Source organism: Podarcis raffonei, chromosome 6, assembly GCF_027172205.1.
Source record: "Podarcis raffonei isolate rPodRaf1 chromosome 6, rPodRaf1.pri, whole genome shotgun sequence".
In the NCBI taxonomy this organism is placed as follows: Eukaryota; Metazoa; Chordata; class Lepidosauria; order Squamata; family Lacertidae; genus Podarcis; species Podarcis raffonei.
The window spans coordinates 77,678,070-77,700,246 of NC_070607.1; the positions used below are offsets into that span (position 1 = coordinate 77,678,070).

At 44.6% G+C, this 22,177-nt stretch overlaps 1 protein-coding gene across 2 annotated transcripts; it reads right to left on the reverse strand.

Annotated features, from left to right (window-relative positions):
• Nucleotides 1-959: 959 nt before the first annotated feature.
• On the reverse strand, nucleotides 960-16,297 carry CCN5 (cellular communication network factor 5). Of its 2 annotated transcripts, none has more exons than XM_053394116.1 (5): nucleotides 16,110-16,297; nucleotides 10,246-10,462; nucleotides 7,033-7,287; nucleotides 4,912-5,114; nucleotides 960-1,343 (listed from the first exon to the last, which is right to left on the reverse strand). In XM_053394116.1, exons 1-5 carry the CDS (start codon nucleotides 16,155-16,157, stop codon nucleotides 1,320-1,322), a joined length of 747 nt encoding a protein of 248 aa, XP_053250091.1. In that variant the 5' UTR covers nucleotides 16,158-16,297; the 3' UTR covers nucleotides 960-1,319. The 2 variants fall into 2 exon arrangements, with proteins under 2 accessions (XP_053250091.1, XP_053250092.1); XM_053394117.1 differs by having other exon boundaries at nucleotides 7,033-7,279; nucleotides 10,241-10,462.
• Between the last annotated feature and the right edge of the window lie 5,880 nt (nucleotides 16,298-22,177).

Consider the following 22,177-nt stretch of genomic DNA (forward strand, 5'->3'; position numbering starts at 1 on the left):
GGAATCCCAGCCTGCACAGGAGTCCCTGCCTCCAGAACCAGCTGAGCCGGGGCTGGGGCCTGAGCCTGAAGGGTCCTCACCTGTGCTGGATCCTCAGGTGCAGGCACCAGCTGAGTCTGCTCTGGCTCCTGAGGTGATGGAGGACCCATTGCCTGCAGGTGCTCCACTCTCAGTCCCGTCAGGGGAAGGTGAGGTTGCCTCTGGGTCCGATAACCCTCCAGCCTCTCCTGAGCTGCAGAGGCTCAGGGCAGAGAGGTGGAGGGAACTATGTTCTCGCAGGAGGAGTGCTCGCCTCCAGGCCCGGAGAGGCGAGTCATCTGTGGACCAGGGCTGCCCTATTCCTCGGGGCAGATAAAAGCCAGCCAGCCCAGTCCCAGGTTGCGGGAGCAACATTGTTGGTAGCCTGTTCCTGCCTGCACCCTGTCCTGCTCTTCTACCAGAGTTCCTGACCTCACCCGACTCCCTGCCTTGGACCCCGCTTCAGCTTTGACAGGCAGCCTCCATACCGCACCTTCGACCTTGGACTGGACTCGGACCTCACTGCACGGTTAACCCTCGGGACCAGCACACCTTCAGACCATCAGTGCCACTTTCCCTATTCATGTTTACACAAGCAGAACAGCTGCACAGGGCATCAAAGAATGCCTTGAACTTTACTACAGATGCTCTGTTTCTCTTATACTGCTTTCTTCCCTTTCTTGTATACCAAATAAGGTCTATTTTCTGCTCTATGTTGCCTGGGGCTTGCCACAAAACATTAGATTTCACTGCGAGTTCCTTGAACGACCCCTGGTCAATTCATCCTCAGCCAGTTCATCATTGCATTTATTCTTTTATTTCTAACAACAACAGCCTGGTTTGAACAACGGTGGCTGCTTCACCCTTCCCACCTCCAGCTCCCCCATAACTATTCTCCGGTGAAATGATAACACAGAGAAAGAATAACAAGACACGGTTCCTTAGATTACTGTAGCTGCAAAGCATCATTTTCCCAATGGATGGATTTATAATAGTAGCCACAAGCTGGCATTAAACACATCAGTATTGTACAGTATTAAAACATATGGTCTGGTTTTCCTCACTGAACGATAACATTGTCTAGCATAATTGCAGGGGAATCAAGGGAGAAGACAGATGTCGGCTGCGATGAGGAGCTGCACTTTAGCTTTCTTCCTCTCTCCCAGCTAAAGACGGTCATTTCTTCTCTCTGTTTCTAGGCAGTTATCTCATTATCAAAGAAATGAGAGCATCTTGGACTTGTGACGATCCAGCTGCTAGGATAAGGCCAGTATATCAACTTCTGAATGGAGCAGACTGGTTTACAAGCGGCTTCCTCTTCCTCTCTGTGGAGGCAACGCACTCAGTGGAATTTCCAACATACTCTGAAAAAGCACAGCTGAATGAGAGGGCCAAACTAGATGTCAAGAGAGAATGGGAGAAAACTCACCAATCTCCGGGCTTCTTTTTAATTGAGAAGCAGCCCTCGGAGGCTGTCAGTTTTAGTGGGGGAGACGGGGGTGCTTAATATTTTCTCCTCCCGTTGTTTGCCTGATCACATTATCCCTTCCCAGAATTGCTTTTCTGGGTCTCTGTATCTGTATCTATTCCCTTACAGAAGAAGGGTGGGCCCTTTTGACAAGACAGATGGTGGGATATGAACGGGTTGAGATGCTCATTGTGACTGCTATTCTTTTGTTCAAATTGGCAGACTCTCAGATAATGATGATGATGATGATGATGATGTCTTCTGCATAATGTCTAGTTTGGGCATGATTTTCTTTGGAGTGTATTTTCATGTATCTGATGCTGATGTACTTAGGGTATGTTTGCAGTGTTCCTTCCCAATTTTCGCTTGTTTATCCCCCTATCTCAGTATCCTATATGTTGGGGGGGTTGCACCATTTCACTGTTTCCACTGATAGATGATAGATAGTTAGATAGATGATAGATAGATAGATAGATAGATAGATGATAGATAGATGATAGATAGATGATAGATAGATATAGATATGGATAGATGAGAGAGAGAGAGAGATGATGATAGATGATAGATAGATAGATAGATAGATAGATAGATAGATGATAGATAGATAGATAGATAGATAGATAGATAGATAGATAGATAAATAGATAGATAGATGGATAGATATAGATAGATGATAGATAGATAGATAGATAGATAGATAGATAGATAGATAGATAGATGATGATAGATAGATAGATAGATAGATGATAGATAGATAGATAGATAGATAGATGATAGATAGATAGATAGATAGATAGACAGATAGATAGATAGATAGATAGATAGATATAGATAGATAGATGATAGATAGATAGATAGATAGATAGATAGATAGATAGATAGATAGATAGAGATAGATAGATAGATAGATAGATAGAGATAGATAGATAGATAGATAGATAGATAGATAGATATAGATAGATAATAGATATCAGTACTTGCACAAAGAAACCCTTTAATCAGTATGTATAGGTGAAAATCTGCTGTCTGGACTAATCAATGACTTAAGCGGCGTTGCTGAGCACACTTTTCCCTGAAATGTGCTTAATGTAACATGTAGTTTGACCTTGGCTTCAAATCAAACATTTTTTTCTTCCCAAACTCCATCTGGGTTTGTTTTTCACAGCTGACACTATGAACACATTTTAGCCTGGGCTGATCCAAACCGAATCAACTTTACAGGAACAGAAAATGCCAAAACCAACTTACAAGAAGACAGGCACAAAACTGAAGTCTCAGATTGCTTGGGAAGGACCCAGGGGGCAGGAAGAGACTTCGGCAACTGTGGGAAGGTGGGGACCTTCCATCCCCACAGCTGCCTCATAAGGGCAAGATCTACTGGGACAAGTTGCTTTGCTGTCTAGGCCTTGCCTCATAAGTCAACCTTGTTTCCTTGAATAGTTAATTTCACTGAAGCTGTGTGATTTATTGCTGCCCTACCCCTAATCCCAGCTCCTGACACAAGTCTGATGCTCCTACCAGTGTTTCTTCAAAACCCCAAGCTTGCCAGCACCCTGACCTACATCAGCCCTGTCCAGGTAAATTGTAGTGACAATGGTGTTCAGAAGGTGCTCTTGCAGCTCTGTCCTACCACAATGGCCGCTACACATATGTTTGATGTGTGGAAAGCAGTGTGAGTGTTTTATTTCCCAGAAACTGCGCTATCAACTGCCGCACCCAGCTCTGGCAAAGTACCGTAACCTTCGTTGCAGCCCTTCAAACTTCACAAGCTATAAAGAACGAATTGTTCCTGGTGGAGCCAGAGCCCCTCCTCAATGAAGGAGGAAAACAGCATAACCCCCCTCCCCCCCAAAACAGGCCGGTTTAAATCCAGCCAGGTAGCTCATTTAGCTCCAGCTGTGTCAATAAATCACGCTGCTGCATTTTGGGTCACAGAAGGTCCGTTGCTATTTGGGGATTCAGCCACTTACAGAGCTTGGCAGTCAAATTGCAAGTATTGATTTTGCTGGAACAATTTATATCGGACTTAAAGAGAATGTCTTTCTTAAGATGCTCGGTCCTTTAGCACACAGCTAAGCGGTCCATGGAGAATTTAGGGAGAGGTAGGTGACAATGCTAGTCACAGGAATTTGGGGGGCCCTGCGGCAGGTGGGGGAAGATTAAAATGCCTCCTGCCCTGCACTGGAAAACAATATTATAAGGAACTGCCCCTTCCATAATGTCTGGCTAAATTTACTCTATGCCAGATTCCCCCAGATTTCTAGATGTTTTGGACTACAAATCCCATCAGCCCTGACTACAGTTGATGGGATTTGTAGTCCAAAATGCCCAGCGGATCCCAGGCTGGGAAAAGCTGCTCTATGTCCTGATGTCAACGAAATGTGCATTTGCTCAACCCCCCAAGAACATCCAAAGTTGTGGGAGTGAGGGAATGCACTTTGTACATAGGTGGTAACAGAGGGGCAAGCAACCCCCTCAGACAAGTAGCGCTCCCCCTTCACTGGACACCTGTGGCTAACTTGAAGGAAAGGCACTTTTCATATGCAAATTATAACTGAATCATGATTTGGGCATTAAGAATTAAGGCTGCAATGCTATGCACGCTGACTTGAAACTTAACTCCATCAAAGCCAGTTGGACTTTCTGTAGAGGGAATCTGTTTAGGGCAGAAGTATTAATATGAGCATTCTTCCTGTTTTGGGAATCTAACATGTGAGAATAAGGTCACACATACACGATGAACTTTCCCCCCTCTGTGCCTTCCCTCCCCAGCAATCCCCCCCTGGCTCTGCCATTGTAATAGGGAAAACTGAATGAGGCTGTTACAGAAGGAGAGGATGGGAAATCAACACAGGGCAGCCCTGGCGCTTAGCCTGTGAGTGGATCCTAGAATCCTAGAATGGTTGAATTGGAAGGGCCATGAGAGTCATCTATCCCAAACCCGCTGCAATGCAGGAATCCTTTTGCCCAACTTTGGGTTTGAGCCCACAACCCAGAAATCAAGAGTCTCGTGCTCTTCAGATTAAGCTACCCATCTGGGCTTGCTTCTCAAATATGTATTTCCCACAACTATACCAAAAAGCTGGCTTGCTGGGCTGCTCATTCACATACAGACTTTTCTCCATTATGTTCCTCAGCAAGCCATGGTCTTCCAGCCAGGCTTCACACTCACAAATGTCCTACACCCCATCAAAGGACCTCCTCCTTTGTCCTTGCCCTCACTTGCTTGTTGACCAGCCCTTTTTTCCTGCCCTTTAGTTCTGTATCCTCATTTGCTCTGTCTCCAAAGCAAGAAATTCTCTGTGACAGTAACCACATTAGCCACCTGACATATGTCTGCCATGTGGTGGGGATTCCCTCCTTTAAAAAAGCAACTTCAGCCCTGGTGGAGATTTCTCGTATTTTGCCACAGACCCATCACTTACCATGCTGGCTATTCCCGTCAGACCCTGGCAGGATCTGAGGAGGCATAAGCGTCTTTGGGTCTCAAGCCTGCAGTACTGATTCTGGTTAGATACTCGCGTGGCGATCCCTAGGCCACAGGTGGCAGAACAGGCGGACCATTCAGTGCTCCACTGTTCACATGCATAGGGGATCAATATCGACGCTGTCCCAGGGAGCCTTTGTGCTGAGCAGGGAATGAAAGAAAGAAGCTTCATTAAAATGGATGCACATAAATTTCATGGTAACAGCCTCCAGAGGGATAGCCTTCTTAGTTTTGTAGCAAAAAATGGGAAGGATTTTTTGGGATTTGAAAAACTCACAGGTTTGGCTGAGGCAGTCAGCCAGATGGGCAGGGAATAAATATTATTATTATTATTATTATTATTATTATTATTATTATTATTATTATTGCTGTGGCCTAAGCTTTTGTGAATTAGGACCTCCTCCAGACTGGGGGTGGGTTGTTGTTGTTTTCAGGTGTATTCTGTAACATGTCATGGATGCAATAACAGCATGTTTGTGGTACGCTAATGCCAGTGTACTGGAAGAAGCAAAGATCACCAGTGTTAAAGCGATGATTCTTCAACATCAACTTCGTTGGACTGGTCATGTTGTATGGATGCCTGATTATCGTCTTCCAAAGCAACTACTCTGTTCCAAACTTAAAAATGGAAAGCATAATGCTGGTGGTCAACAAAAGAGGTCTAAAGACTCTCTCAAGGCAAATCTAAATAAATGTAGTATAAACACCAACAATTGGGAAACTCTGGCCTGTGAGTGCTCCAATTGGAGAACAGCCTTTACCAAAGGTGCCATGGGCTTTGAAGACGCTCGAACTCAGGATGGAAGGGAGAAATGTGCTAAGAGGAAGGCATGCTTGGCAAACCCTCACCATGATCAACTCCTGCCCAGAAATCTATGTCCCCACTGTGGAAGGAAATGTGGATGCAGAATTGGCCTCCACGGTCACTTACAAATCCACTGTTAAAACCGTGTTTATGGAAGACAATCTTACTCGGCTACGAATGATCGCCAAAGAAGAAAGATTTGTGGTGGATTTATATTGGACTGTCCACATAGCATTCTGATTTATTAGTAGTTCTACAGTGTTTCCCCAATGTTTTTGTTTTTGGTTTTGGAGTTTTAATGCTCAACTGTGTTGTGCCAATAGCTCAACATATTGAGAGCAGCAACACAACAATGTTTACATTTGGGAAAGAAACAGGCATAAGGAGGAAGCTTGTGAGGTCTTTTTTTTATAATTGTCAATAAAAATCACCCACCCCCAGAAAAAAAACAACAAGTTCTTTCAGGCTTCCTTTTCACAGAAGAGGAGGAGGAGAGAGTTATAGGAAAGTGAATCTGAAGAAGAGGGCATGGCTTGCTCAATGGAGCTTTCCCACCTTTCCTCCTCTTGTGCCCCCAGAAATTGGCTTGGGATTTCAGTGTCAGGAGAAGCCTCAGAACAGTGTGTGGGGTGAGGACAGGGGGGATTATTCCATCTGGTAAACCGCAATGCTTGCACTGACAGAATGTTCACCAAGTGCAAGGTTGAATTCCACCCAGGGATTCCTGAAATAGCTCCTTGGTTCCATTCTTGGCAAGGTCTTCCGAAGGAGGAATCTGCACATGATTTGTCCAGTGAACTTTCAGTTCCGGCAAGTGCCAGTGTGCACCGAATCATCTAACTCCAGTTGAGGATCTAAGCTGCACAAGCTCTGAAGCAAATGTTTTAAGGCCTAGACCAGCAGCACCTGAATAGCAGACTGTGCAGGTACATACAAGTTACCTGGCCACAGTCTTCCCCACGATGGGGAGATGCATTGTGCTTGTTTAATTTACAGCAATTACTTCTAAATCTGCAGTAGAAATCAGCACATGCATATTCCAGGAAACTCTAGAGCCTCCTTTTAGGCAATGCCTTTCCTCTTTTTTTGGCAATGTCTAAGTAGCCACCCTTGCAAGCCCCCTCATTCACCTGCAGGCAACACCTTTTCAGCTCTGGCTACCAGGCTAGTGCTTAAATGCAAGGCTGGTTTGAGCCATAACTTCAACAACAAAGTGATGACCAAAAAGGTGGGCCAGGACCTGTTGAGTGTTACCTGCCATGGTATCCGTCAAGATCTGCCTGTCTTGTCTTTCACAAATCCATTCCTGGCAGCACTTTCCTGGGATCTCCACACGCCTTGGATGGGGGCAATCTGGAGTAGGGAGGCGAACATCCTCACTGCAGAGGGGGACACATGTGAAACCTCCTCCTGAGCAGCGACACTGAAGCTTACAGCTTGGCTGGAAAACTTCCCCATCCTGATAGATCTTCCCATTCACTTCGCAGCTGCTGTCGTCGTCGTCCTCATCTGTAGTCCACATTCAGAGCAGCCAGAAACAATGGGAGAAATCAAATGTAGGCATTCAGTCTGTAACAGAGCTACCACGTAATATGATCAGCAATGGAATATGGTACCTCCACATTCTGAAACTGAAATTGGCTCTGCGTTGTTGTTTTTAGGAAAGGGAATTTCTCCACTGAATTCCCCACATAGGTATCAGGAATTAGGGTCAGAAACCCAGTACATTTAAGCCTAAAAACCAAAAACTAAAAAAGTTATTTAGAACTCAACATTTTGAGCCAAAAGACTAGTTATAAGACTGATGAGTCCATGTACCTTCTTCCACTGCAAGAACAGGTGAGAGGTACATTGTTCCTAACGATTATAAGAAATATTTTTGTGTCAGAGATTCTCCTACAGATGCAACTACACAAACCATAAGGTTGGCTAAACAATATAAGGTGGGGTGAAAAGCAGTTACACAATCAGGCCTTGTGTTGGCCTTCCATCTGGATTTTCTGCTGTGGCACAGTCTTCCATAGAGAAGCTCAGAAAACAAGAAATCCATTGGCAACATTCCAAAGTGGGAATGGGAAGTGAAATCTGAACAGTTTCAGACCAGGTTATTTGAAGAATCCTCTGCACTCATATGAACAGGGCAAGCCCAAAACAATTTACATAGAAATCTGTATTATACGGTGTCAGACCATTGGTCTATCAAAGACATCCAGACTGTCGCAATTTTCAGGTGGGATTCAGCCATACACCTGCAAATTCATGTTGCACAATTAAAACTGATTTGGAGCTGTTGCACAACAAATCTGCTTCCTCAGAAGATCTGATTGTTTGCAATAGGGAAAGTGGCAGGGAAAGTCTGGGACAATTCTTGCTTTGATGTGACATCATCTAATCTCACGGCAAACAAATCAGGATGGATGCCCAATAAACAGGTCATTTGGAAGGGTGGAAGCTCAGGATTATCTACACCAGTGGTTCCCAAATTTCCCCTGCCCAGGAGCATTTGAAAATTGCAGATAGTCTTGGTGGACAATAAAACAATATGAATATTTATTGCTGATATGGAACAAACCACCCAAATTACGCTCGAAAGAAGGTCCACTGACCACATTTTTTGGAACCCCTGATTTCTACTAACTGGCAGTGACAAGCACAGCCTTGTTTCCTGCTAGGATGAAGGTCTATAGTTCAGAGATAGAACTTTGCTTTCCGTGCAGAGAGTTCCAGATGCAATCTCTGGCATCTCTAGTTAAAAGCAAGAGATGATGTGGAAGACTTCTGCCTGAGATCTTGGGAGTGCCACCTGCTAGGGCTGAAAATACAAGGCTAGCTAGATAAATAGTTTCTGACCTGGCAGTTTCTGATATCCCTGTTTTGTTTAATTGCCTAATGGACTAATATCCAAGCTAAGCCTGACTCCATCCTCAGAGTGTGGGATCCCTACCTTTCCAAGAGTTGGTCACAGTTCTCCTGCTCTTTCTAGAAAGCTTTCAAAAAACGGGAAAGTCACTTTGCTCCAAGTTAGGTCTTGTTATTTTGTAAAAGGCCGATATTTGTTTAACTCACATCCCTTTCAGCTGACCTGACCTCTCCAAGTAGGACAGGAAATCGGGGCATATTTGCTGAGTTTTGTTTGCATTCCTGCCTGCTGCCATGGGAGCTCCAGGGGAAGAATAGAGAAGACACAGTCGTGACATATAGCCAAGCCTGCACTGTGTACCAACTTACAGGACTGTCATCACAGCCTCTGATTTATGGCCCTGTGAGAGCATCATCACCCCTTTCTAGTGAAGTGCCCACCAAAGGGTGTGAATGTTTGGAATCGCCAGCGTGGACCAATGCGCCATTCGACACTCAGGATTTTCACGCATGCAAACAGAGGCGAGGGCAAAGGGAGAAGATTGGTTCACGGAGTGCTGATGTCACAATGGCCCTTAACCCTTTGGTGAGTGAAATATTCTTCTTTACTGGTACTTCTCAGGATATGGAGCATTTCCTAGTTATGTATGGCACTTTCTGTCTTGCTACGGCTGTTCATAATTATTAGGTATGAGTATAATAGCAGCAGGGTATCTGGAATTTAGGGACGCGGGTGGTGCTGTGGGTTAAACCACAGAGCCTAGTACTTGCCGATCAGAAGGTCGGCGGTTCGAATCCCCGCGACGGGGTGAGCTCCAGTTGCTCAGTCCCTGTTCCTGCCAACCTAGCAGTTCGAAAGCACGTCAAAGTGCAAGTAGATAAATAGGTACCGCTCTGGTGGGAAGGTAAACGGCATTTCTATGCGCTGCTCTGGTTCGCCAAAAGCAGCTTAGTCACGCTGGCCACATGACCCGGAAGCTGTACGCCAGCTCCCTCGGCCAATAAAGCGAGATAAGCGCCGTAACCCCAGAGTCGACCACGACTGGACCTAATGGTCAGGGGTCCCTTTACCTTTACCTATCTGGAATTTAGATCAGGACCATGGCATAGAGGAACAAAGTTTTAACCCTTTCCACACAAATTTTCCTGATTAACCCCTGCTCCTGAAAAAGCTACACAACACCTGCATGTCTTGCCCTAAAGGACCAATAGAAACGTCTTGAGAGAGGGGTGTTAACTGAAAAGAATAATGTGAGATTGAAAAATGCACACACACCCCAGCGCTGCAGTCCCAGTTCAAATTCCTCTCCCTGATACTCTGTAATTCCCACAGTTACTATTAACACTTTTAAAACACAAGATATTCATGAACGATGGCTAGCCATGTGTACTTTGGCCCTGACTCACAGATCTAATAAAGATTTTGGAGTGCAACATGCTTTTGGACTCTTGTGTTTCAAGGGCACCCCGCAGGTTTCCTAATCTTTTCAGGCGTTCTTTCCGTATGCATTAGACATTTCTGGCTTTGCCCCGTTTCGAGGGAGCCAGTTCCATCCCGCTAAATGACGAAGGGGCTCCTGCAAAGAGAGGCAAGAAGAAATAGCTCACAATTGCAGGTTCCTCCTCTCCCCATCAGGGCAGCGCTGTAATCGCAGACAAGTCCTTGGCTCCGATCGCAGACGTGTAGATAGCTGCAGGGCTCTCCCAGTCTGCGGGCGCATATGTTGCAGCAGCCGCAGCCGTCCAGAACTAAGGAGGAGCCTGGTGGACAACGTGGAGGGATCCATGGGCAGTAGCATGGAGTCTGGCAAAGCTGTGCATACACCTGCAGAGAGAGAGTGTGTGCAAGAATATAGGGACATGGTGAAATGAGCAGCTGAATAATAATAAGTTTTTAAGAAGGATATAGTGACACTGAATGCCTTTCGTTTTTTGGTACACAAACCATGGCTACTAGCAGCATTCCCCTGAATACCAGTTACTGGGAATCGCAGGTGGTGAGAGGGCTGTTGTGCTCAAGTCTTGCATGTCATAGAATCATAGAATTGAAGAGTAGAAGGGATCTCATGGGTCACCTAGTCCAACCCCCTGCAATGCAGGAATCTCAGCTAAAGCATCCATGACAGATGGCCGTCCAACCTCTGCTTAAATATGTGGGATGTAATCCACTGGGAGCAGTCAAATACAACATTCCTTGTTTCGCTAGAGTGGACATGCAAGAGAATGTTTGATCCAGCCAGTCGAAACTTCCTGTTCCTCCTGGCTTAGAGCATCCTTCATTGCATGTGACTAGTGGGTGGGCATGACATTTCCAGACCTGGTAAAAGGACAAGGCATGCTGCCACTCTCCTTTTCCATCTTCCTTTCATCCTGCAAACTGCTGGACTGCTAGCCTGCAGTCACTAGGTAAATCTCCCTTATGGGGTAAACCTGTTTGTATATATTTCAAACTTGAAGCCTAAAGCCTGCCTTCAGGGATCACACTGTGCTCTGCCTGATTATGAGTAAACTTTCTTTTCGTTACTTATGAATAAGACGGTGGGGTCTATATTCTTTTAGGAGGGATTCAAGGGGTCTTACCAGAAAAATATTAGAACACATTTCGATCTGGACAAGCCAGATTGAATTGCGTATTGTCTTAAGAAACTCACACGAGTTTGCAACAAGTTTTCTGCTGTGTAAAGGAGAATGCACTCTGCTAAGTGAAGGAACTTGCTAGCACAAGTTAGGAAGGATATCAATAAACAATATATCCTCTCCTGCCACCCTGAACATTCCCACAAAAAAACCTCCAAGGAAGGAGAGTCCACAACCTCCTGTGGGAGACCGTTCTACTGTTGAAGAAGCTCTTATTGTCAGGAAGTTTTTCATGATGTTTAGTTGGAATCTCCTTTGTGGACTTCCCATAGGCATCTCACCACAGTGAGAGCAACATGCTGGCTAATTGGCCCTTTGGTCTACTCCAGCAGGTCTCTTCTGATGTCCCTACATGTTTGGGGCACAATTCACCAAGACACTCTGCTTTATAATCCCTCTCCACCTAAAATGGATGGGGTCAGCTGAGGAGCACAATAGGCCTCCCTCCAAGCAGAGGCCTAACTACTGATTTGGCACGAAGTGTTCTTTGTGTGACTGACTCCTCCAAGCAGTTGAACCCCTCCAAAGATCAAGCAAAGCTAAGGATACGTAGCAGTTAATAGGATAGGGACTCTCACAAACAATAACACCAGGAGAATCACGTGACTGAAGCTCACTTCTGTATTGATGGTCAACTTTGATTTATGGTTAACTTTGATTTTGACATTGGCTTTATTGTGTTTTCATTACTGACCACTGACTGAATAAGTAAGCACCTTAACATGGGATGAATATCCTTAGATGTATGCGTAAGTTTCTGTTTAATAATAATAATAATAAAAAATTTTATTTATACCCTGCGTTCCCCGGTCAGGACCGGATTCAGGGCGGCTAACATCGAAGTAATAGTATCAGCTAGTTTAGTATCAATCAAACAAGTATCCAAATGTGTGTCCTCTGCCATAACTCATAACAAAGGCTGTGCCTTTGTAAAGTTGTTGCATCAATAATGAGAGAAGCAAGATAAATAAATAGTTTTCTGCATCTTCCTAGCTTCTATAATACATTGAAAGGGTGTGTTCCAAATTGACAGACTGCACCACAACATTTTGGTGATGTGTTGCTAACCTATGTTTTTGGGCTAGTCTCTAAACCAGTGGTGCCTTCCAGATTTATTTATTTTTTACTACAAATCCCATCAGCCCCAGCCATCATTGCCTATGGGCAGAGATTATGGGAGTTGTAGTCCAAAACACGTGGAGGGAAGCATGTTGACTACCCCTGATCTAAACTAACACAGAGTTTAGTACAGTGGTACCTCTGCTTATGAACTTAATTTGTTCCAGAGGTCTGTTCTTAACCTGAAACTGTTCTTAACCTGAGGTATCACTTTAGCTAATGGGGCCTCCCACTGCCGCTGCACCGCCGCCACACGATTTCTGTTCTCATCCTGGGGCAAAGTTCTTAACTCGAAGTACTACTCCTGGGTTAGCGGAGTCTGTAACCTGAAGTGTTTGTAACCCAAGGTACCACTGTATCTGTATTTCATTCAGCTTCATTAGGAGAAGGCTCGCAGCCTTTGATAAGGATTCTCCTAGTCCATGTCAAGGAGGAAGGTGAAAATCTGGAGCCTGGGCTGTACATAAGGAAACAGGGCACCATTAATATGCCTGAACACAACACAGGGTCTTTTTATGGTTACTACTCTAATTACATATAGGCCACGTTTGGACTTCATGGTGGTCCACGTATCATTATGTGTCAGGCTTCAGAGACACTGCTTCCTCCTCCCTTGGCCATAGATAAACAGTACAAAGTGAAAGCAGTCTCTTACCAGTAACAGAAATGTTTAATGAATGCAGCAAAAGAACAAGCGACCCTTCTCAGAGTGCAGGTGCTCCCAGTTAAGGTTCCACCGACTTCCCTCTAGTCACTTCCGTCCTCTTGTCTCCTAGCCACCTGATCTCTCAACCTTCAGCCTTTTGCGAAGCCAGCTTATCTAATCTCCTAGCCTTGACACTGAGAGGCTGCACATCTTCCAGTGAGCGAGAGTTTGCTAGCTCACTCTCTTCCCGTTCTTCTTCTTGCTGTTCACCTCCCAGTTCTGCCCAACTGTTGTCCTCCAAACTGTGCCCCTCAGCAAACCATTGTTCCAACTCCACTGCTCCTGTGGAGTTGCAGGATCCTGGCCATTCCTCATCAGAGTCGTACTCCTCAGGCTGGTCTCTGACATTATGTCTGTATTGCTCCAAACCATGATGATTGGCCACAGTTTGTTCTTGTCTTACCAATCTTGGTTTCTTAGTACAAAACAAACCATGATCCTTGTTTTAGATGTATCGCTAAACCACGAATCATTATTTGTTTCTTGAGTGTTAAAGCAGAGAGGAATGAGGAGCAAAGCAGGAGTGGTGTACGGCTCATCGTGATGTGTGACTATGGCTCTAGTAGAGTTGTCATATTTTGAAGAGCAAAAAAGAGGACACATTTGCCGACTTCTACTTTTAACTATGGATCGCTATGACAACTCTCATTTTACACACCCATGAAAAAGAGGGTGTGTCCTGGGAAAAGAGGACATATGGCCAGAGTACTACCAGTGCCAACTGGTTGAATTTTATTTATTTAGTGCTTCCAGACTAACAGTGTTCTATAATATCACATTTTCTACAAAAAATTAACATCTCTGTGCAGAGCACAGATCTCAAGTGTAGATGATTTCTTATGATTTACGATTGCACACACACTAAGCCATATCTTCCCAGTACATGTCCTCATACACAGATGCAAGCATTTTTATTTATTCATAGCAACTTCACCCCGCTCTTCAGACAAAAAGACTCTGGAGTGGCTTATATACAATCATTTAATGAATTACCAACTAAAAGACATGGCACAGATGGGGAAAGGAATGGGGAGGAAAGATGAAAAAAGCCAACCCAGGTTAGATTCAGGAACACCTGGGCTCAAATCCCCATTCAACAAAGAAGCTCACTGGTTAACCTTAGGCTGATCACTTAGTCTACTACACTTAGCTTAGTCTACCTCACAGGAGGCAAACAACTTCCCTGAGCTCAGCAAAGGAAGGAAGGGATAAAAATGTAATGAATGAGCAAATGAACTAATTGGCATGTGAGTAAGGCCTTGAGGTAAGAAGAGAGGCAGTGGACATGTTAAAGCAGGGGTCAGCAACCTTTTCCAGCTGTGGGCCGGTCCACCGTCCCTCAGACCATGTGGTGGGCCGGACTATATTTTGGAGAGAAAAAAATGAAAGAATTCCTGTGCCCCACAACTAACCCAGAGATGCATTTTAAATAAAAGCACACATTCTACTCATGTAAAAACACCAGGGAGGCCCCACAAAACACCCAAAGATGCATTTTAAAGAAAAGGACACATTCTATTCATGTAAAAACACACTGATTTCTGGACCATCTGCGGGCCGGATTGAGAAGGCAATTGGGCCGCATCCTGCCCACGGGCCTCAGGTTGCCTACCCCTGCGTTAAAGCAAACAGGAAAGGGAAGTGGTGAATCAAGACCCCCCCAAAGAAGCAATGTGTTTAGTATGGATACAGCCTGCCACACTCCTTCATTTCCGATGAAGTGAGAAAGGGACTAGTGTCTGTGGTAACTCACACTTGCGCTACTCAGTAGACAGGGGTCAAAGATTATAAGAGAACCTGCCTTCTTAAGAATCTGCTCAAGGCGAGCTTCTTTGTCAGTGTTTCTTCTTTATGGTGATCTATTTGCATTCGAAAGAAAATAATGTCATTGTGATGCTAATATGTTCAGCATCTCTAGCAGTGTAACTCATGAAATGATGCCCTTTCATCTCCCTCACAGAATTTGGAAACAAAACCTACCTAGAGTCACTCAGAGGAGTGCTATTTGAATAATCTAAAAATTGATCAATTGTGCTGCCCCTGACATTGAGTCATACGGAGAGTGTGCAGTAAGGAAAAGCAAACCACACCTTTATATTTCCTAAGATAATATGACCAAACGGGGATTGATGTCATTGGGATATAATGCACAGCTTCTTATAGCTGTTGAGGTATAGTATTTGTTTTCATGCATGGGCTTGCTTCTCTCCACTACAGGCTATTCTTGGATGTAGATATGCTGAATATCTGCTATAATCTGATTAATTTTACCTCTTCTAGGCTTTATATTCTGGGTTGCTGTGTCCTTAAGTAACACCCAATTGTATTTTCACACAGGTATCCAGTCCATACGTTACATATTTTTAAAGACAGGCAACTGCAACATTTACAGTGTGTTTCCAAAATCTGAAACTGAAGCAGTATTCTAAAACCACTGGAAAACTCTCAAGTGATTAAATTGTTCTCATGTGTGTGTGCTAAATGAACATGTTAAATGAACAATGTTGTTCATCTTGTGCAATCCTGCAGGAGGCATCAGCTGTACATGTGCTTCTCTGTATTTCCTGGAGCAAAAGTTGGACAACAATTGAGCAATATTGAAAAATAATGCCAGCTGCTTGGCTTTGTGCCTCTTGAGGTTGTAAAACAGAGAACTGAGTGTGCAGAAGAAACTATTTAATTGATTACTATGCAGCCTCCTCTGCTAGCATAAGCACATGACTTTGGTACCGGCACAATTAATGAAGTAGATCCAAATACAGTGATTTAAAATATGGGAACTGTGGTGCTAAAGGATAAAGGTTGGCTTTTCAACATTTATTCACAACAGCACATTCTCCATGGTTTGCACAGATGTGACACTTAAACATGCACATTAAAAAGACACATTAGTGTTTGAAGACATCCTTTAATTATTCCAGTTGCCAAACTGAAGTTGCTTGATTATAAATTGTTTTGTAAGTAGGGGAAAGATCCTTGCTATCTAAACAAACATTCCCAGCTTCCTTACCTTGGAAAGGAGACAAAGGAAGGAGATCAAGAGAAGCTGGAGCTTCATTCTGACACTTCAGCACATCCCTCCCCAGGCAGTTTGGAGACAGCAGCGTGTCTGAAGTTTTTAAAGTCTGCGAGTAAAGCCCTGCAAGTGTTTATACTCTTCCCTGCTCTGATGTCACTCCTAGGCTCCAGTATAAACACGAGTAGGTTTGGACAAGCGTCAAGTTGTTTCTTTTTCTTTTTCTCCCCCCACATTCCAGTTAACATTTCCATTCACCTCAAGGTGAGAACATGCAACCCATTCACAAAGCACAGAAGGGAAGTTTCGCTGTGCTGATTGCAGAGAAGCAGAACAGAGGGGGAAGCAGCAAAGGTATCAACAGTAAGTGTATCTTTTAATGGGAGAGCTCTCAGTGTGTATTTGTGTGCTCTCAGCAAGATGCCTGCTCCACAGAGATCTTTGAGCAGCAGAGGTTCTGTGTATTGTGGAAGCCTGCACACTTTCAGCACCTTTGCACCCAAGCGGAAGCTTGCAAGAGAGGTTGGATAATAGCATGGGTAGGCAAACTAAGGGCCGGGGGCTGGATCCGGCCCAATCACTTTCTAAATCTGGCCTGTGGATGATCCGGGAACCACCATGTTTTTACATGAGTGGAATGTGTCCTTTTATTTAAAATGCACCTCTGGGTTATTTGTGGGGCATAGGAATTCGTTCACCCCCCCAAAGAAAAATATAGTCCAGCCCCCCACAAGGTCTGAGGGACAGTGGACCGGCCCCCTGCTGAAAAAGTTTGCTGACCCCTGGATAATAGCAACTGACTACTGCCAATGACTGTAGACCCAGACGAGGGAAGGGAACATTAGAGGCACCAGGGGCAACTAAGGCAGTGCCGGATGCAGGTAATGCTGCTGAATGGCCAGCAGCGCCCAGGTCAGATATATCATGCCAGATTTGGAGCTCATGGGTATGCAGCCGTACCTGCACCCATTGGTGCACAGAGCCCCATTCCAGTGGTGTAGCATGGGGGCAGGGGAGTGATGGCTCCGGGTGCAAATTTCTGAGGAGGTGCAACCAAGCACTCCCACGATGGGCTCCCTCATTGAGGCCAGAGCTGTGGGGAGATAAGTGCCTCTTTCTGCTCCCAGCCAGCGAAAGGACACCCACATGCCCTCTTCCCCTTGGCCGGCTCAGAGGGAGGGGAGGCAGCTGCCACCACTGCCCACCAAGGAGGAAGGATGGAAGAGGAAGGCAGTAAAGCACTGCCAGAGCCACATGCGTTGACCTGATTGCCTTGGTGTTTCTTTGCTTTATCTCTGCTCCCAGGTTGGGGCTTGAAATATACTCAGAGTCCTGCAATGATTTCATGCTCTTTATTGTAGCTTGTAAAACAGTGAGTGAATCCCACCCCCCAAACCTCAGGCTTTTATATACATGATTTACACAATGAGTCCCGTCTGACTGGCTGATTCTGCTTCCCTCCTAGAGCCTGATTGGTCTTCTCCTACAGGCCAATCAGTTGTTGCATTCTACGATCCTACCAGCCTAATAGGCTGATTAAGTTCCTCCTGGAGCCTGATTGGTCTTCTTCTGCCAGCCAATCAGTTGTTGCATTCTAGGATCCTACCTGCCTATTGTTCTAGGATCCAAGCTTAGTACATAACAGTTTGCAAGGAAAGACTCCCTTGATTGGACGCTGGCCTGCGAACGGACTGACCGCTGCTCAGTTCACCAGGGGGCACAACACTTGCCTCGCTCTGGGTGCCAGCAACCCACGCTATGTCCCAGCCCCATTCTCCCTCAATAATTGCTCAATGGCTGCAGGCTACCCTCCTCTCCAGTTTATGAGCTGCCATTGCTTTTACCTTTCTTGATTATTTGAACACTTGTTGCCTCTTCACAAGGTTGCCTCTGTGTGTCAGCTCAGTGGAGAGGGGAGGGGCTGCATCTGCTGACCCCGACATCATATTGCACCCCATCCCCCCCCCCCAGCATTGGTGAATTCAGTATGTGCTACATGAAAAGGGGAATCCAGATTGCATGGGGTTCTGAATCACATGAAATCCTATGAGCATGCAACAGGACATCCTCTTTGCAGATGTCATGCAGACTAAGTTGGTGGGGGCATAAGGTCAATAGCTTTGCTCCCCACCCCATTTAGGTGGAAGTGACTTGTGAAAAAGGCTATGATGGAGCACAGAATAATGTGTCTCTTAATTTCATTGAAAAGCATTGCAACATGGGCACTGCAATGGCTGTGCACAAGCTACCACTTCCTTCTATAGTCATTTTCTTATAAATATGCAGAGTGAATGAGCTCTTACCTGCCTCATTTGTCTTCCATTTCAATCCAATATTACTCTTTGAAAGAAATCCCATTGGTTTTAGCAGGAGTGATCTCTGTACAATGGATTCAAACAAGCGTGTCTGCTCTCTGGAAGATTCAGGCCACCTCATAAAACAATTGTGGGGGCTACAGAGGGCCATTTTTCATTGCTACTTAGATACTGACAAAATCCAGGTTTTGGTGGGTGTGAAAGCTTAAACTGGAGGAAAGGGGGTGAAAAACAAAACTGCCCATGATGAAACAACCTTTTTAAAAAAAAAATCTATAGTGTGGCCATGCTTGCTGTGCTGTGCAAAGTTCTGGTTCCTGCAAATGATGCTGTAGGAAAGGTAGAGGTGCAGAAAAGAGCAATGAAAATTGTCAAAGGATGGAGAAACTTCCCTATGAGAAACAGCTAAAAAACGGGGCTTTATACTTTAGGGGAAGAAAAGTAACTTAGACGGGGAAATGATAGAGGGGTATAAAATTGTACATGGTGTGACAAAAGAGGATAGGGAGATGTTTTGTGTGCACGTGCGGTCATATGAGAACTTGGGAATTATCTAATTGAATGATAGGAAATTCAGAACAGACAAACGTACTTCTTCACACAGTGCATAGCTAAAGTGTAGAATTCACTTAGTAGTGGCCACCAGTTTAGACAGCTTAAAAAGGAGAGTAGACAAAATCTATCAAATTTGCACTTTCCGGAACAATATGAGAACCAAACCACAGCTATCCTTTGAAATTTGAACTTAGCTGAATTGTGTGATGCAGTTCTCCAACCAACCAACATTTAGAAAAATGCATTTTTCAGGAGAGTGCATAAAAATCACTTGATTGGTAAAAAAAAAAACATGCTAAAGTGCTTTATAGTACATTAGTCAAGGCTGCATACAGAAAATGTGTGTATTCTGTTGAATTTTAAAATCACAATATAATTTGAGATGTATAACAATGGGTATAATAATCCACTTAGTATGCAAAAATTTTATGTATTTATTTAAAATCATTTACCAGCAGCTTAATTTTTTAATCTCTTAAGTGTTTGTACAATATAAAAACTAAACAATATCATTAAAACAAAAATGCAATGCAAAACCAATAAAACAGCAGCATAAAATCTTATAAAACCAAAACAGAGGATTGAATCACATAATCGGCCTCAGCCCAGTATTCCTGAAGAAGTGTCCCCACCCCCATTGTTCAGTTGGGACACTGAGGTCCAGCTCTGAGGGCTTTCTGGCGGTTTCCCTCACTGCGAGAAGCAAAGCTACAGGGAACCAGGCAGAGGGCCTTCTCAGTAGTGGCGCCTGCCATCCCTTCAGATGTCAAGGAAATCAACAACTATCTGACTTTTAGAAGTCAGATGTTTTATCGTGTTTTTAATATTCCATTGGGAACCGCTCAGAGTGGCTGGGGAAACCCAGCCAGATGGGCAGGGTATAAATATATTATTATTATTATTATGATTATTATTATTATTATTATTAAGCAGGGCCCAGTCTTCTGGTCAGGGAAAGCCTGGGTGAAAAAGATGTCTTTTAGTAGAACTGGGCCCAGAGTGTGGTGGGGAGCATGGGGACTCTCTTCCTGACAATATTATGGGTTAAGATGGGAATTAGGAAAAAAGAAATCCATGTGGATAAACTCAGCATCAAGAATTTCTGAAAATTCCATCCCTATTCCAAGCTTCCCCCACAATCATTGAGGCAGCAGACTTTAAAAAGAGAAAATCATGGTGTACACATTGCTCCGCAGTTCGCCCTGCTTTCACTTTCCTCTCCTTCCCCTGTTGTTCCTGTATGGATTTCTTGACTTGGAAGCACCTTGGGAAAGGGACCTGTTCTCTTGTGCTCTGTAAAGTACCATGCATTCCACTGAGGATATATTATAATAACAGCAATAATGGCTTTTGCATCATGATTGGTCTTAAGGCCAAACCTGATGTAAACTGTGTTTTTGCATTTAATGTGGAGATTTTAAAAAGAAGAAATAGAATCAGTTGGGGGGAGAGCTTGGAGTAAGTGAGTTTGTGTGTGAATGGAGTGGGAAATTAACCCATTCTTCCCCGGCAGTAGTCCTAAGGAAACTCCTTCATCTGAAGCTGATACTTGCTTTGAGGCAGCAGGACACCTGCTATAGTTCCAGTCAATATCATCCCCTCCCAGCTGATACTATTTGCTTTTTGCAAAACCTGCTATGGGCCGTGTCACCAGACCCTCCAAGTGTCCCTGTTTTCCAGGCACAGTCCCGGATTTACAGAAACCTCCTTGGCAGATAAGTAACTATACACTCTTTAGAAGACATCTGAAGGCAGCCCTGTATAGGGAAGTTTTTTTTAATGCTTAATGTTTTATTATGTTTTGATATATGTAGGAAGCCACCCAGAGTGGCTGGGGCAACCCAATCAGATGCGTGGGGTATAAATGTTGTTGTTGTTGAATAGAAGATCCCTATTTTCATCCAAGAAATGTTGGAGGGTATGTGTCTCCTCCTGACTCTCCACGTCTCCTCCTGCAGTTACTCCTGTACCACACTCTCAGTTCAATAAGGAGTATGTATGATCTATCTGTTATCTTAATCCCATTGTTCTGCCAAGGAAGGAGTGGTGTACATGCTTCTTTCCTACCCCCTTTTGATCTTCACAATAAAACTGTGAGCTAGGTTAGGCTGAAATAATGGCAGCTGGACCAAGATTAACAGTGGGTGAGGGGCGCCCACAGGGCAAGCTGCATGGGAAACACAGGTCTGTCCTCCGACAAGCTGCTACTGTCTTCCAGTATCTGATGCCTGAGGCAGCCAGCTCACTCTACCTAATGGTAGGGCTGGGCCAGAAACATAGAGAGAAATCTAAGAGTTTCTATCTGGAGTTAGCTCAAAATGGGGTGCATCCTTAAGAGTGGCCAAGTTGCTCTCTGAGGATCTACTTTGCAGGAGTGTCTATTTTGGCTCTGCTTATCCTCTGCTTAAATACTTACACATAAAACAAATATTTCAAAGACCACATGAGTCTCTCTCTCTCTCTCTCTCTCTCTCTCTCTCTCTCTCTCTCTCTCTCTCCAGCGTTCTCACTTCCAAAGGAAACGATATTCCATCACACTGCCCTGAGAACACCTCACCACGTGGGGAAGGACCATGTAACAATACAGAGAAGCCTTGCCCCATATTATATAACTCGCAGAGTTGAGGGAAAGCAAGTCTGAAACCCATATTATAAACCTTATGCCAACAGCCACCCTGCTGAGCTCAGGAAGCAGAAGGAAGCGGCTGTAATTTTCTGGAAATACCAAGGAAGAAAGGAGGCCAAAACCACAAATGTGAAAACAGCCAATGGCCCATACTTAAGATTTTATCAAGGCTGTTCACTGACTAAGTGTCCCCCAGAGGGATTTGCTCCCGCCTCATTAGATTTCATAGCTGCTCCGGTGAAGGCAGCATGGGAACCAGGCAGCATCTCCACCACAGAACTGCCATGGCTGCTGATATCAGTTCCTTTGTGCCCTGCGCTAGGTGTCATTTAATGAGGTGCCAAAGACCAGTATGGGCCAGGCTGATTCCATGTGCAGTTGCAAATCAATGAGCTTCTAGGGGGGCTCAATCATCCACTGGAAAAAGCAGTGGAGAAGAGAAGATGGAAGGTGGTACAACAGCCATCTTCGAATGTCTGAAGAGTTGTTGCTGACCAAGGTTGTGGGTTTCCTTCGAATCTTATTGCTCACCCTGGTGATGTACTTTCTGAATGTCTTCGCTGTTT